General features: G+C 42.7%; 1 protein-coding gene across 1 annotated transcript in view; it reads right to left on the minus strand.

The window, feature by feature from the left end:
* Positions 1-3,056, minus strand: part of DOC2B (double C2 domain beta) — an 824,733-nt gene extending 821,677 nt beyond the window's left edge. Inside the window, exons 1-2 of the mRNA XM_082245573.1 lie at positions 3,018-3,056; positions 2,537-2,917 (exon numbers count right to left, since the gene is read on the minus strand). Coding sequence (XP_082101699.1) covers positions 2,537-2,873 — 337 coding nt within the window. The 5' untranslated portion in view covers positions 2,874-2,917; positions 3,018-3,056. The remainder of the gene's footprint in view (positions 1-2,536; positions 2,918-3,017) is intronic.
* Positions 3,057-13,524: the final 10,468 nt, after the last annotated feature.

The raw sequence follows: 13,524 nt of genomic DNA on the forward strand, positions 1-13,524 counted from the left end.
CACAGCCTTTCACTGGGAAGCTCAGTGTGCTGCTGCTTCTCCTCCCCTAGCTCTTATGCAGCTGAGAACAGAGGGAATGTGACCACTTACAAAAAAAAAAAGGTATTTTTGTTTTTTTTAGTTAGGGTCCTTTCACACGGCCGCTCCGTGTGTCCGCAAATCATCCTATTTTTTTGCGGATGATTTGCGGACATAATGTAAGTGAATGGCACTGCGGATGTCAGCGGAATACCATCCGCTGACATCCGATTTTCCTCCTTTCAGTTCTGTTCCGTTTTTTGGAATGGAACAGAACCCTATTTTTTCATCCGTGTAAAAAACGGAAAGGAAGGAAAATCGGATGTCAGCGGTGTCATCCACTGACATCCGCAATGCCCATAGACTTACATTATGTCCGTATATCATCCGCAAACGGATGGGATGATATGCGGGCACACGGAGCGGATGACAGAAATGTCATCCGCTCCGTGAAAAAAAAAAAGTCCCGCAGCGGACTAAAGCAGCGGAGCGGCCGTCTGAAAGGACCCTTAATCTATACAAAAATGTTTTGCCTTTCTTTTTTATTTTAAACTGAATTGTTTTTTTTACAATGTGATAATTTGCACAAAAGATACTGTGTCTAAAAACTAGGGGAAAGATTTATGTTATTTTTATTAACTTTTTTCTTTTTTTTTTACTAGTAATGGTGGCGATCAGCGATTTTTAGCGAGACTGTGACATTGCAGCCGACAGATCGATCACCTAACTGACACTTTTGGGGGGGAACAGTGACATTACTACAGTAATCAGTTCAAAAAATATGCATTGTTACTGTAATAATGACAATGGCAGGAAAGGGGTTAACACCAGGGCCCATCAAAGGGTTAAATGTGTGCCTAGGGGAGTGTTTTCTAACTGTGTGGGGGATGGGATCACTGAATAAACACAGAGACGTGTGTTCCTAAATAGGAAGAACACAGGATCCCTGTGTTCATCACTGACAGAACAGCAGTCTGTTGTGTTTACATTGGCAGACTGATGTTCTGTCTCCATGGGGAGCAATCGTGGGTGCCCGGTTGACATTGCATCCGCTGGAAACCGCAGATTACCTTCCTCTCTAGCCAATCGGAGCGTGCGTGCACCCCCACTAACTGCTAAACGAGACAACGTACATGTAAATCGTTTCGCATAACATAGCCGACCCGTCGCAGTATAACTACGACGGCTGGTCAGCAAGTGGTTAGAGCGTTAGTTACCCCAACACTTCATATTCCTGACATTTGCCTGCTCTACCATATACTTGTATGAGATAGTCTCCTGTTCTCTTTGTATTGCTTCTTTTATGTGAAATTCTTGGTGTTCCTGCTAGTTCCTCTGCTTTCCTAATAAATACTGACCACACTAAACAGCAGAGCATACCGAGTCTCTAGCTATGCTGGGAACTCAGCCTGCTCTCCTCCAATGATCAGACTTGTCCTGATACTCCCCTGCTGCACAGCCATTCACCAGGAAGCGAAGCGAGCTTGCACAGCCATTCACTGGGAAGCTCAGTGTACTCTCCTTCAATGATCAGACTTGTCCTGACACTTCCCAGCTGCACAGCCATTCACTGGGAAGCTCAGGGTGCTCTCCTCCAAGGATTAGACTTGTCCTGACATTTCCGTGCTGCACAGCCATTCACTGGGAAGCTCAGTGTGCTCTCCTTCAATAATCAGACTTGTCCTGACACTTCCCAGCTGCACAGCCATTCACTGGGAAGCTCAGGGTGCTCTCTTCGAATGATCAGACTTGTCCCGACACTTCCGTGCTGCACAGCCATTCACTGGGAAGCTCATTGAGCTCTCCTCTAATAATCATTTCTGTCCTGGCAACCCCCACTGCACAGCCATTCACTGGGAAGCTCAGTGTGCTCTCCTCCAACGATCAGGCTTGTCTTGACACATCCCTTGCTGCAGAGCCATTCACTGGAAAGCTCAGTGTGCTCTCCTCCAATGATCAGGCTTGTCCTGACACTTCCCAACTGCACAGCCATTCACTGGGAAGCTCAGTGTGCTCTCCTCCAATGATCAGGCTTGTCCTGACACTTCCCTGCTGCACAGCCATTCCCTGGGAAGCTCAGTGTGCTCTCCTCCAATGATCAGGCTTGTCCTGACACTTCCCCTCTGCGCAGCCATTCACTGGGAAGCTCAGTGTGCTGCTGCTTCTCCTCCCCCCAGCCCTTAAGCAGCTGAGAACAGAGGGAATGTGATCACTTATAAAAATGGGGAAAAGGGATTTATTTTTTTTATCCATACACAAATGTTTTGCCTTTCATTTCTATTGTGGGTTGTTTTGCGAGGTGATGGCTTACAATGACTTTAAGGAGACAGTACCATCAGATTGTAAGCTTTGGGTAATGCCTATGTGAAGTGGAATGCACTGTACAGTATTAGTAGTGTGGTGATGAGGAATGTGATGGGTAAAGTTGCATTGATCAGTAAGGAGATGAGCCTGGCACGATGAGTACTACACCTTCCATCACACACTGACAGCTGTCACACGAATAAACAAAACTTACTGCAATCATCGGAGTCATAGCCGTCCAGGTCCACCTCCTCCTCGTGCTTGGCGGCTATGCTGGGACTTGTAGTGCTGCTAGAAGTAGCTCCATACGCCCCGAACAATTTGTCCACATCCTCCTCTTCCTCCCGGGAACTTTCCGAAGGGCTGACAGATGGCTGGCTCACGTTAGACTTGAGGGAGTTACTCCGGGTGACAGCGGCGGGGATCCCGCGGGGGAATCGGGGGAAGTAGTCAGAGATCTGCTTGATGGGTTTGATGGGACCTGGGCACACGTCAATGGCCATATGCTCCTGGATGCTGATGGTCATTTTCTCCCCTTTGCGGAATGTCATGCATGCGATTCTGCTCCAAACCCCCCAAAGCACAGAACGGATTTCTAAGCAAGGCAAGTTCTTACTACATGAAGAAGCCAACGTCTCCCTGGGGAAGGCTGCAGCTGCAGGCTATGCTGTTCTCTGGGCTGGACTTTCACATACCTTGTGCATACTGCCTGGAGCTCCCTGCAGCCACAAACCAGCCTGGTCCTCCCAATGTAAGAGAGAGGGAGCGAGAGGAGAGAGAGAGGAGTGAGAGAGAGAGAGAGAGGAGAGAGAGCTGACAGACAGGAGAGGGGTGTGGACAAGGTGATGTCACTGCCCAGGGAACCAAACACAACACAGGAAACAGAGCAATGGGGCAGGTGCACTCCAACCTGCTGCTTCACCGTGCCTCACCAAACCCCTCTCCTCACCAACACTCCTTCACACATCACACTTCCAATATGGCTTGCTTTTTCCTTTTCACATTCTGTAAAAAGAAATAAAAATGACAACACACACTTTCTGTGAGAAGTAAATGATAAAAATAAAGAGAAAAAGATGATTTAAAGTCCTGTTTTCTAGTCATTAGCACAGCAAACCGGCTGTTCCACTCACACATAGGTTGTAAAAATGGTGTTAATTGCTTGCTACTTCTAGTCAGCGTTAATATGTTCTCCTAGTGTGAGGGGAATGGAGATTTCAACAGTTGTTATACTACGTTCCCCCCGGAGCTTCGCTGCCCTGACACTGTTACATGGAGCGGGAGGGAGTTGTAGAAACATATTGTGCTCCTGAGGAAATGTATAAAGTCACACCAAACTCTGGATTCCAAAGATGTTTTCTGTATCCTCGGCGTCTTCTACCCCTCTCAGTGCAGCACAAAAATGAAAAAGCTGCTTGGACAGGCATTTGAGCTTTTGTTTCAGCTTGAAGAAGCTTGTGCTTTTCTGCACATTTTTATTGAGCTTCTTCAAGCTCCTTTGAGCTTTTTTTTGAGCATGAGTGCTTTTTTTTTTTTTCTCCACAAGCCCTCATAGATAGTATATTCTTAGCCCCCGTTCACACTGGGTCGCCGTAGGTCGCCTGCCATACAGAAGCTATGGACCCGTTCTAATAGGAGCGACATAAGTCGCTCCGACTTAGAAAAAGGGTCCGGAGCTTCTTTGGGGCGACTCGGAGCGACCTGCATAGACTTCAATGTTATGAAGTCCGTGCCGGCCGCTCCGAGGTCGCGGGGCGAGCAGCGCGCCGCGACCTGTGAGGTCGCCCAGCAAAGTCGGGCCGCTGCAATGTGAACGGGGCCTAAAAGCGTACATTGCAAGGATTGTAACAAACTTTGTTGCAGATTCCTACCTTTTATTATTCTGGAGAAATCATTGTTTGTTCCTCTGTGCTGAGTGGGTCTAATGGGAGTGGTTTCATAATTATCTATCAGCTGTGCAGCTGCTGAGCTCTAGTGAGGAAATCCACAGGGCTTGCATCCCTTTAGACGTGTTCCTATTGGGAGTAACTCACCAAAAATGAAATTTTTATTGCAGGGGATGCAAGAAATCTGAGGGTCCTTTCACATGGCCGCTCCGTGTGTCCGCAAATCATCCAATCCGTTTGCGGACATAATGTAAGTGAATAGCACTGCGGGTGTCAGCAGAATACCATCCGCTGACATCCGATTTTCCTCCTGTCAGTTCTGTTCCGTTTTTACGAATGGAACAGAACCCCATTTTTCCTTCCGTGTAAAAAACGGAAAGGAAGGAAAATCGGATGTCAGCGGTATCATCCGCTGACATCCGCAGTGCCATATACTTACATTAGGTCCGCATATCATCCGCAAACGGATGGGATGATATGCGGGCACACGGAGCGGACAGAAATGTCATCCGCTCCGTGGAAAAAAAAAAAGTCCCGCAGCGGACCTTTCACACGGAGCGGCCGTGTGAAAGGAGCCTGACTTGTATCTTAGTGCAGACTTCTGGGAAAATTGGGGAACCAATCACACAAGCAGGAAATTATGTTTCAGGGGTGTGGTCAGTATACATTCTGTGTACAGAATTAGCTCCAGGTAGCCATATTGCATTGCTCATGTATAGTAATTCCCTTACCGGAACATAAGACCCCCTGTTAACCACTTTACCACCGGAGGATTTTGCTGTCTTACGTCCAGGCCACTTTTTGCGATTCGGCGCTGTGCGACTTTAACTGACAATTGCGCGGTTGAACGACGCTGTACCCAAATGAAATTTACGTCCTTTTTTTCCCACAAACAGAGTTTTCTTTTGGTGGTATTTGATCACCTGTGCGATTTTTACTTTTTGCGCTATAAACAAAAAAAGAGTGTTTATTTTGAAAAAATAACAATATTTTTAACATTTTTTTATATGAAATTCCCCCCCAAAAAAATGTAAAAATCAGAATTTTTAAATTTTTGGCCAATTTGTTTTCTGCTACCTATGTTTGGTAAAAAAAAATCACAATAAGCATATTTTGATTGGTTTGCGCAAAAGTTATTGCGTTTACTAACTAAGGGAAAGATTTCTGTCATTTTTGGTGTTTTTTTTTTAACGCGTAATAGCGGCGATCTGCGATTTTTTTAGCGGGACTGCGACATTGCGGCGGACAGATCGGACCCTTGACTGACATTTTTGACACTTTTGGGGGTACCAGTGACATTTCTATAGTTATCAGTGCTATAACTATGCACTGTTTACTCCCTGGAGAAGAGACGTCTGAGGGGGGACATGATAGCAATTTATAAATATCTTAATGGGGATCCCAGCTTAGAAAAAAAGCTGTTCATTCGAAGGGATTGCATGAGGACTCGAGGGCATACAATGCGATTAGAGGAGAAGCGTTTTAACCTCAGGCAACGTGGGGGGGTTCTTTACTGTGAGGGCTACAAGATTGTGGAATTCTCTACCACAAGAGGTGGTTTCTGCGGGAAGTATGGTGGCTTTCAAAAGACTCTTAGACTTACATCTCAATGATCAGAACATTCAGGGGTATGTGAGATGATTACAGCCACACACACCTACACAGGTTGAACTGGATGGACTATTGTCTTTATTCAACCTCACCTACTATGTAACTATGTAACTATATGTAACTGTTACTGTAAAAATGACACTGGCAGGGAAGGGGGTAATTTTATTGGAGAGGGAGGGGTTAATGTATGCCAGGTGCTTACTGACGTGTGTGGGGGGAGGTGACTGTGTGACCCAGGGACAGATTGCATGTTCAGCTATGCTGAACAGTCCGATCTGTCACTCCTTGTCACTTAGGAGATCCGCCCGCTCTGTTTACACAAGCGGGCGGATCTCCAAACTCGATTCCCCGACGATCGGGGAAGAGCAGCGGCGATCGCCGCCGCTCCTCCCCTCCCCCGACTCCCGCTGTGACTGAAAACAGCGGGAGCGCGCCTCCGGCGGCACGCGAGAGCCGCCTACAGGGGGAGGAGTCCAGCGACGTAGGTCTACGTCGCTTGACGGGATCGAGCCACTTTGCCGCAGTAAGGTCAACGTGACCGGTCAGCAAGTGGTTAAGGAAGGTCAGAAAGGCATGAAACATGGAAATAGCCACCAGGTTAGGGTCCACTCTGGAGTTTGGCACCAGGTCCACCACGATACTTCATCAACAATAATATATCCTCATATGCTCACATTTCACGGATAATGGATAATGATGTCCAGTATATGTTTATAGCACCCCTTCAGAAAGACCTTTCCTTTTACAGTTGACTTGACCAGAATTCAGACTCTGCCTATTCAGGCCTGGACATACTACACACATTACCTCAGTTGCAAGTAAGGGAATTACTATACATGAGCACGTGGTGGTCTTCAGGACTGTGGTCTAATCTTGTGGTGTTGGAATCTTTTTTCATTTATTTCTGAAATTAGCACCTGGTTTCCCGGACTTTATGGACTTTGTTTAGTCTTTTTTCTGATGCATTCATATGTTAACCACTTTACCTCCGCTTACATGGAGGCTACTGCGGCAAAGTGCCGCGATCCCGTCCAGCGACGTAGACCTACGTCGCTGGACTCCGCCCCTTGTGGGCGGCGCTCGCGCGCCGCCGGAGGCTCGCTCCCGCTGTGTTCATTCACAGCGGGAGTCGGGCCAGCGGAGGAGCAGCGGCGATTGCCGCTGCTCTGCCCCGATCGTCGGGGATCGAGTCTGGAGATCCGCCCGCTGTATGTAAACACAGCAGGCGGATCTCCATAGTGACAGGGACTGACAGATCGGAGTGTTCAGCATAGCTGGACATCCGATCTGTCCATGACTCACACAGTCCCCTCCCCCCCCACACGTCAGTAAGCACCAGGCATACATTAACCCCTCCCTCTCCAATAAAATTAACCCCTTCCCTGCCAGTGTCATTTTTACAGTAACAGTGCATATATATAGCACTGATTACTGTAGAAATGTCACTGGTACCCCCAAAAGTGTCAAAAATGTCAGTCAAGGGTCCGATCTGTCCGCCGCAATGTCGCAGTCCCGCAAAAAAAATCGCAGATCACCGCCATTACGCGTTAAAAAAAAAACACCAAAAATGACAGAAATCTTTCCCTTAGTTAGTAAACGCAATAACTTTTGCGCAAACCAATCAAAATACGCTTATTGCGATTTTTTTTTACCAAACATAGGTAGCAGAAAACAAATTGGCCAAAAATTTTAAAAAAATTTGATTTTTACATTTTTTTGGGGGGAATTTCATATAAAAAAATGTGAAAAATATTGTTATTTTTTCAAAATAAACGCTCTTTTTTTGTTTATAGCGCAAAAAGTAAAAATCGCACAGGTGATCAAATACCACCAAAAGAAAGCTCTGTTTGTGGGAAAAAAAGGACATAAATTTCGTTTGGGTACGGCGTCGCACGACCGCGCAATTGTCAGTTAAAGTCGCACAGCGCCGAATCGCAAAAAGTGGCCTGGACGGAAGACAGCAAAATCCTCCGGTGGTAAAGTGGTTAAGAACTGTTTGGCGCTGTACTATATATTTTGTTGCATTTTTTGGTTTGATATCACCTGTGTAATGGCAGCCTTTATTTTCCTGTATATCAAGTACAATTATCTCCTTCTTCTTGTTTTAGCCATATTGCATTGCATTTTCAGAAAATTCAACAGCCCAAGATTTAAAAGGAAAGGTCATTTTTAATAACATTCATTTACAATATCATTTGTTTTGCAATTGTATACGCTATATTGTTTTTTCTATTTTGCTATTTTTTTTTCCCCACGAAAGTGGAGTTACACTTTAACCACTTGCCGACGGCCGCACGACTCTTTACTGCGGCAGTCTGGCTCTCCTGGGCAAACCGACGTAGGGCTACATTGCTCACCCAGGAGCCTCTAGGGGGCGAGCGCTCGCCGCTGGAGGCGCGCTCCCGCCCCTCTCATTCCCTGTCATCCCCATGCGAGTGACCAGCGGCCACTCATGATCTCCCGCTGCAGAGGGAGAAAGGCAGACTGCTGATGTAAACAAAGCCGCCTGTCATTCTCCCTGGTGTAACTGCAGAGACTGTACGATCCTACTATGAGGGTTGTATGTCTCTGTGGTTACATCACAAGCCACGCCCCCCACAGTTAGAATCACACCCCTAGGGATACATTTAACCCTCTGATCACTAATAAAGTTAACTGCCAGTGTCATTTTTACAGTAACAGTGTATATGTATAGCACTGATTACTGTAGTAATGTCACTGGTACTCCCAAAAGTGTCAAAAATGTCAGTCAAGGGTCCGGTCTGTCCGCCGCAATGTCGCAGATCGCCGCCATTACTAGTTAAAAAAAAACAATAAAAATTCCATAAATCTTTCCCATAGTTAGTAAACGCAATAACTTTTGCGCAAACCAATCAAAATACGCTTATTGCGATTGTTTTTACCAAAAAATATGTAGCATAAAACGATTTTTACATTTTTACATTTTTTTTGAGAATTTCATATAAAAAAATGTGAAAAATATTATTTTTTCAAAATTGTCGCTCTTTTTTTGTTTATAGCGCAAAAAAGTAAAAATCACACAGGTGATCAAATACCACCAAAAGAAAGCTCTGTTTGTGGGAAAAAAAGGACGTCAATTTCATTTGGGTACAGCGTCGCACGACCACGCAATTGTCCGTTAAAGTCACACAGTGCCGAATCGCAAAATAGGCCCTGGTCTTTGAGCAGCCAAATCCTCTGGGGCTTAAGTGGTTAACCACTGTATATGAGTGTTTCTCATGTGAGAAGACCCCTACCTTGCAGCCATTACATCCCCAAACTATGTAAAACAAAACGCTGGAACAAAGGTTTTCATGTGTTTTCGGGCTTCTTTGAGATTTCGTTTTAGCTCTTTTGACTGTTTTTGAGCTCTTTGGGGCACTAGCTCCTCTCAAAAACATGATTTTGGTGTTTTCTTTTTTTTTCTGCCTTTAGAAGCATATGCCTGAAAACGACTGAAAAAGGCATAGTGTGCATGGAGACATTGGCTAACATAGAGGGGAGTTTCTAGGCAGAAAAAATAGGAGCCTGTAGGAGCGGCTTCTTTGCACTGAACTGCCATATCCATGATCCCTAATGATGCATCCACTCTCTTTTTTATTAGGTAGTAGCTCATAACAGAGGACTGTTTTAGGGCAACTGTCAACGCATCCGCCAATCACTGGTAAGTATTTATTTCAAATTTATTTATTTTTTATTTATTTTTTAATAATAACTGCCACTTTCTAGCAATTTCTTTGTCTGCCAAGATCCTAGGTGATGGGGACATTTTATGCCCACTCTTCACCTTTTATTCAAATATCATCAAAAATCATTTATTTCAGTAATTCAATTTGAAAAGGGAACCTCATATTTTATATAGATGCACACAAAGTGATATATTTCAAGCATTTCTTTCTTTTCATGTTGATGATTATGGCTTACAGCTAGTGAAAATCCAAAATTATATATCTCAGAAACATAGGATATTACATAAAACCAATAAAAAAATAAAAGAAAATGATTTGTTAATACAGAAATGTTGGCTTACTGTACAGTATAGTATGCACTCAATACTTGGTTGGGGCTCCTTTTGCATGAATTGCTGCATCAATGTGGTGTGGCTTGGAGGCGATCAGCCTGTGGCACTGCTGAGGTGTTATGGAAGCCCAGGTTGCTTTTATAGTGGCCTTCAGCTCATCTGCATTGTTGGGTCTGGGGTGTCTCATCTTCCTCTTGACAATATCCCACAGACTCTCTATGGGGTTTAGGTCAGGTGAGTTTGCTGGCCAATCAAGCACAATTATACCATGATCATTAAATCAGGTAATGATACTTTTGGCAGTGTTGAAAGCAGCATCCCCATAAAGCTGGTCAGCAGAGGGAAGCATGAAATGCTCTAGAATTTCCTGGTAGAGGGCTGCGCTGACTTTGAACTTGATAAAACACAGTGGACCAACACCAGCAGATGACATGGCTCCCCCGAATCATCATGGACTATGGAAAATTTTGCATTTCATTTGGAAATCAAGATCCCAGAGTCCAGAAGAAGAGTGGAGACACACAGAATATTGCATGAGGTCCAGTGTGAAGTTTCCACAGTCAGTGATGTAAAACAAGGCAGATTGCCATCCTGTCAGTAAGGAAGGTATTGATCCTGTGTTCCTGTTCCTGGATCCATGTCTTCCCCTAATAAAAGCACCTCCCACAGTACACTAAAACACGGGCTAGGCACACAGTTAGCCCTTTGATCACCCTGATATTAACCCCTTCCCAGTCAGTGTCTATAGTACAGTGACAGTGCATATTTTTTAGTGTCCCAACTGTCCGTTGCAGTCTCTAATCACTGCCATTACCAGTAAAAAATAAATAAATAAATAAAAATATCCCATAGTTTGTAGACTCTATAACTTTTGCACAAACCAATCAATATACCCTTCTTGGGATTGCTTTTACCAAAAATATTTAGCAGAATACATATTGGCCTAAACTGATGAAGAAATTCAATTTTTTCATATATTTTTTTATTGGATGTGTTGTATAGCAGAAAGTAAAAATATTGTTTTTTTTTTTTTTTTTTTTTTTCAAAATTGTAGGCCTTGTTTTTGTTTATAGCACAAAAAACAAAAACTGCAGAGGTGATCAAATACTACCAAAAGAAAGCTCTATTTGTGGGAAAGGACATCAATGCAGTGCCGTATCGCAAAAAATGGCCTGGTCGTGAAGGGGGGTAAACCTTCCGGAGGGCATTACAGTGCTGGAGGAATACGTAAGTGAACCCTTGAAGTTAATTTCTAGTTGTTGTAGTTGTCCTTTGGCAGCAATGACTTTAAACAAGTGCTCTGATCTGCACAATGTTCAAGAGGATGTTTTGACTGTTCCTCTTTACAAAACTGCTACAACTCAGACACATTTGTAGGATGTGTGTTAAGATAGGCTCTCCTGAGGTCATTCCACAGCATTTTTATGGGGTAAGTGTCTGGGCTCTGACTGGACCACTCCACTGGGCTCTGACTGGACCACCAATCCTAGCAGCTGGATTGCTTCTACAGCCGTGCGATCGGGGAGCCTGAAATCTGATCCGGTGCTGCCGCCAGGTTATCATAGAGCTGGCCGAGGACTGGGAGGTCCCCAGCCATCTCTATGGTTTAGGGGGCCGGAAGCGATGTCAATATGTCATCTTCGGTTAGGGCAGATATAAACACTGCTTTCTTTTTTTGGAAAGCATTAGATGTTTTTTTTTTTTTTTTTTTTTATCCCATTCTTTCTAGGGTAGAGGAAAGAGCTGGGGTCACATAGTCCCCAGATGTCTCCATAAAAAGGGCATATTGTGCCTTATTTCTACTACAAGGAATGTTTCTATTTCTTGTGATAGAAATAAAAGTGATAAAAAAATAAATAAAATTAAAGTGACAGCTGATGGCTGTGTAAAGACTTCAGATCCCTGCCCTCTACTTCTAGAACTAAATATAAATCCTTTCCTGTTTATGTTTTCAGAACAATCTATAGAAGAAATGGCTTCAGATACACAGCTACAATGTACAGTATGTAGAAAGATACGCTTCTTCTCCGTGTATCGGCTAATGCTGGTGACTGTACTAGGTATATGTAAGGGTTTGCAACCACTTTAAATAATAAAGTAAGTACACATTAAGGATTGTGGGAAAATGTAGGCTCTCTAGAAATATTTTTTTTCAAAAGGGTAACTCCACTGTCGTGTGGGAAAAAAAATAGCAAATAAAGAAAAAATTATGTATATATATATTATAATATATATATTGTTCATCTTTCCTTTTAAATCTGCAGTGCTCTGTAATTTTCTGAAAATGCAATGCAATATGGCTACCTGGTGGTGTTCTGTACACATATGTTTATTATTATTATTATTTTTTTTTTTTACATACTGTCACCAGTCAGTGTCCCTGATCTTCACCACACAAGTTATATGATGATGTTGTACTGTGCTGGTGACAAAATGTAAAAACAAAATCTGTGAAAAAAAAAAAAAAAATTTAGATTTCGTCATTTTCCAAACAATTGTGACTAAAAAAAAAATGTAAACTTCGAAAAACCTGCCAAAAGACTGTCTACTTTCCAAAAGGGGTCATTTGGGGGAGTATTTGTACTGTGCTGGCATTTTAGGGCCTCAAGAAATTAGGAAATGAGATAGGCCATCTGTTCATCTGGACTGATTGATTTTCAAATATATTCCCTAGTTTGTGGACTCTATAGCTGTCACACAGACTAAATTATATACACTGATTTGGGTTCTTTTTTACCAAAGAAATGTAGCAGTATACATGTTGTCCTAAATTTATGAAGAAAGATAATTTATTTGCAAAATGTTATAACAGAAACAAAGAAAAAATATTTTTTTTCCTAGATTTCAGTCTTTTTTTGTTTATTTAACAAAAAAATAAAAAACCCAGTGGGGATTAGGTACCACCAGAAGAAAGTTATATTTGTCTAAAAAAAACCCCATTAAAAATGTCATATAGGTAAAGTGTTGCATGACTGAGTAATTATCATTCAAAGTGTGATAACTCTGAAAGCTGAAAATTGGCCTGGCCAGGAAGGGGGTAAAAGTGTCCAGGTATTGATGTGTTTAAACACGCAATGATAATTGGAGAAGATATTAGGGTAACTGGCGCTGCCAAATGCTAAATTAAAATGTAAAAGTGTGTCTCATAGATCTAGGTACATTAAAATGTTCCGAAAAAGTTATTACTGTGGGTGGTGGTCCTTATAATATAACTAATGGTCTTGATGGTAAGTCACAATAAATATTTAAAGATGTCAATAAATTAATAATAAAAAATTAACCATTCATCAATAAATATCACAAATAAATACTTGATAGCAATACACTAATAAGGTAACCCAATCAATAAAAGCAGTTAAGTATCTCAAAAATTCAAAAAGTGGTGACTCTTAAAACAATTGGTGTGAACACTAGGTGGCAGTGTTGATCAAAATTAAGTAGAGATGTCTGAGTGACTAGAAAGTTCCAGGTGCTATAATTAAGTCAAAAATCTAAGTGAAGTGCAAAAAAATGGGTATCTAAGCAAAATCAAATAAATATAGAAACAAGCCAAGTAGTATAAAAATGCATAAGATGTGCCAAGTGGATGATAAAAAACAAATAAATAGGTGAATTTCTGGTGGTTAAATAAATATGAATATAAATAATAATAAATTAGTCCATATTAAAAGTGAGAAAAAGTCC

This window comes from Pelophylax lessonae (genome assembly GCF_965119305.1).
Source record: "Pelophylax lessonae genome assembly, chromosome: 2".
NCBI lineage: Eukaryota > Metazoa > Chordata > Amphibia > Anura > Ranidae > Pelophylax > Pelophylax lessonae.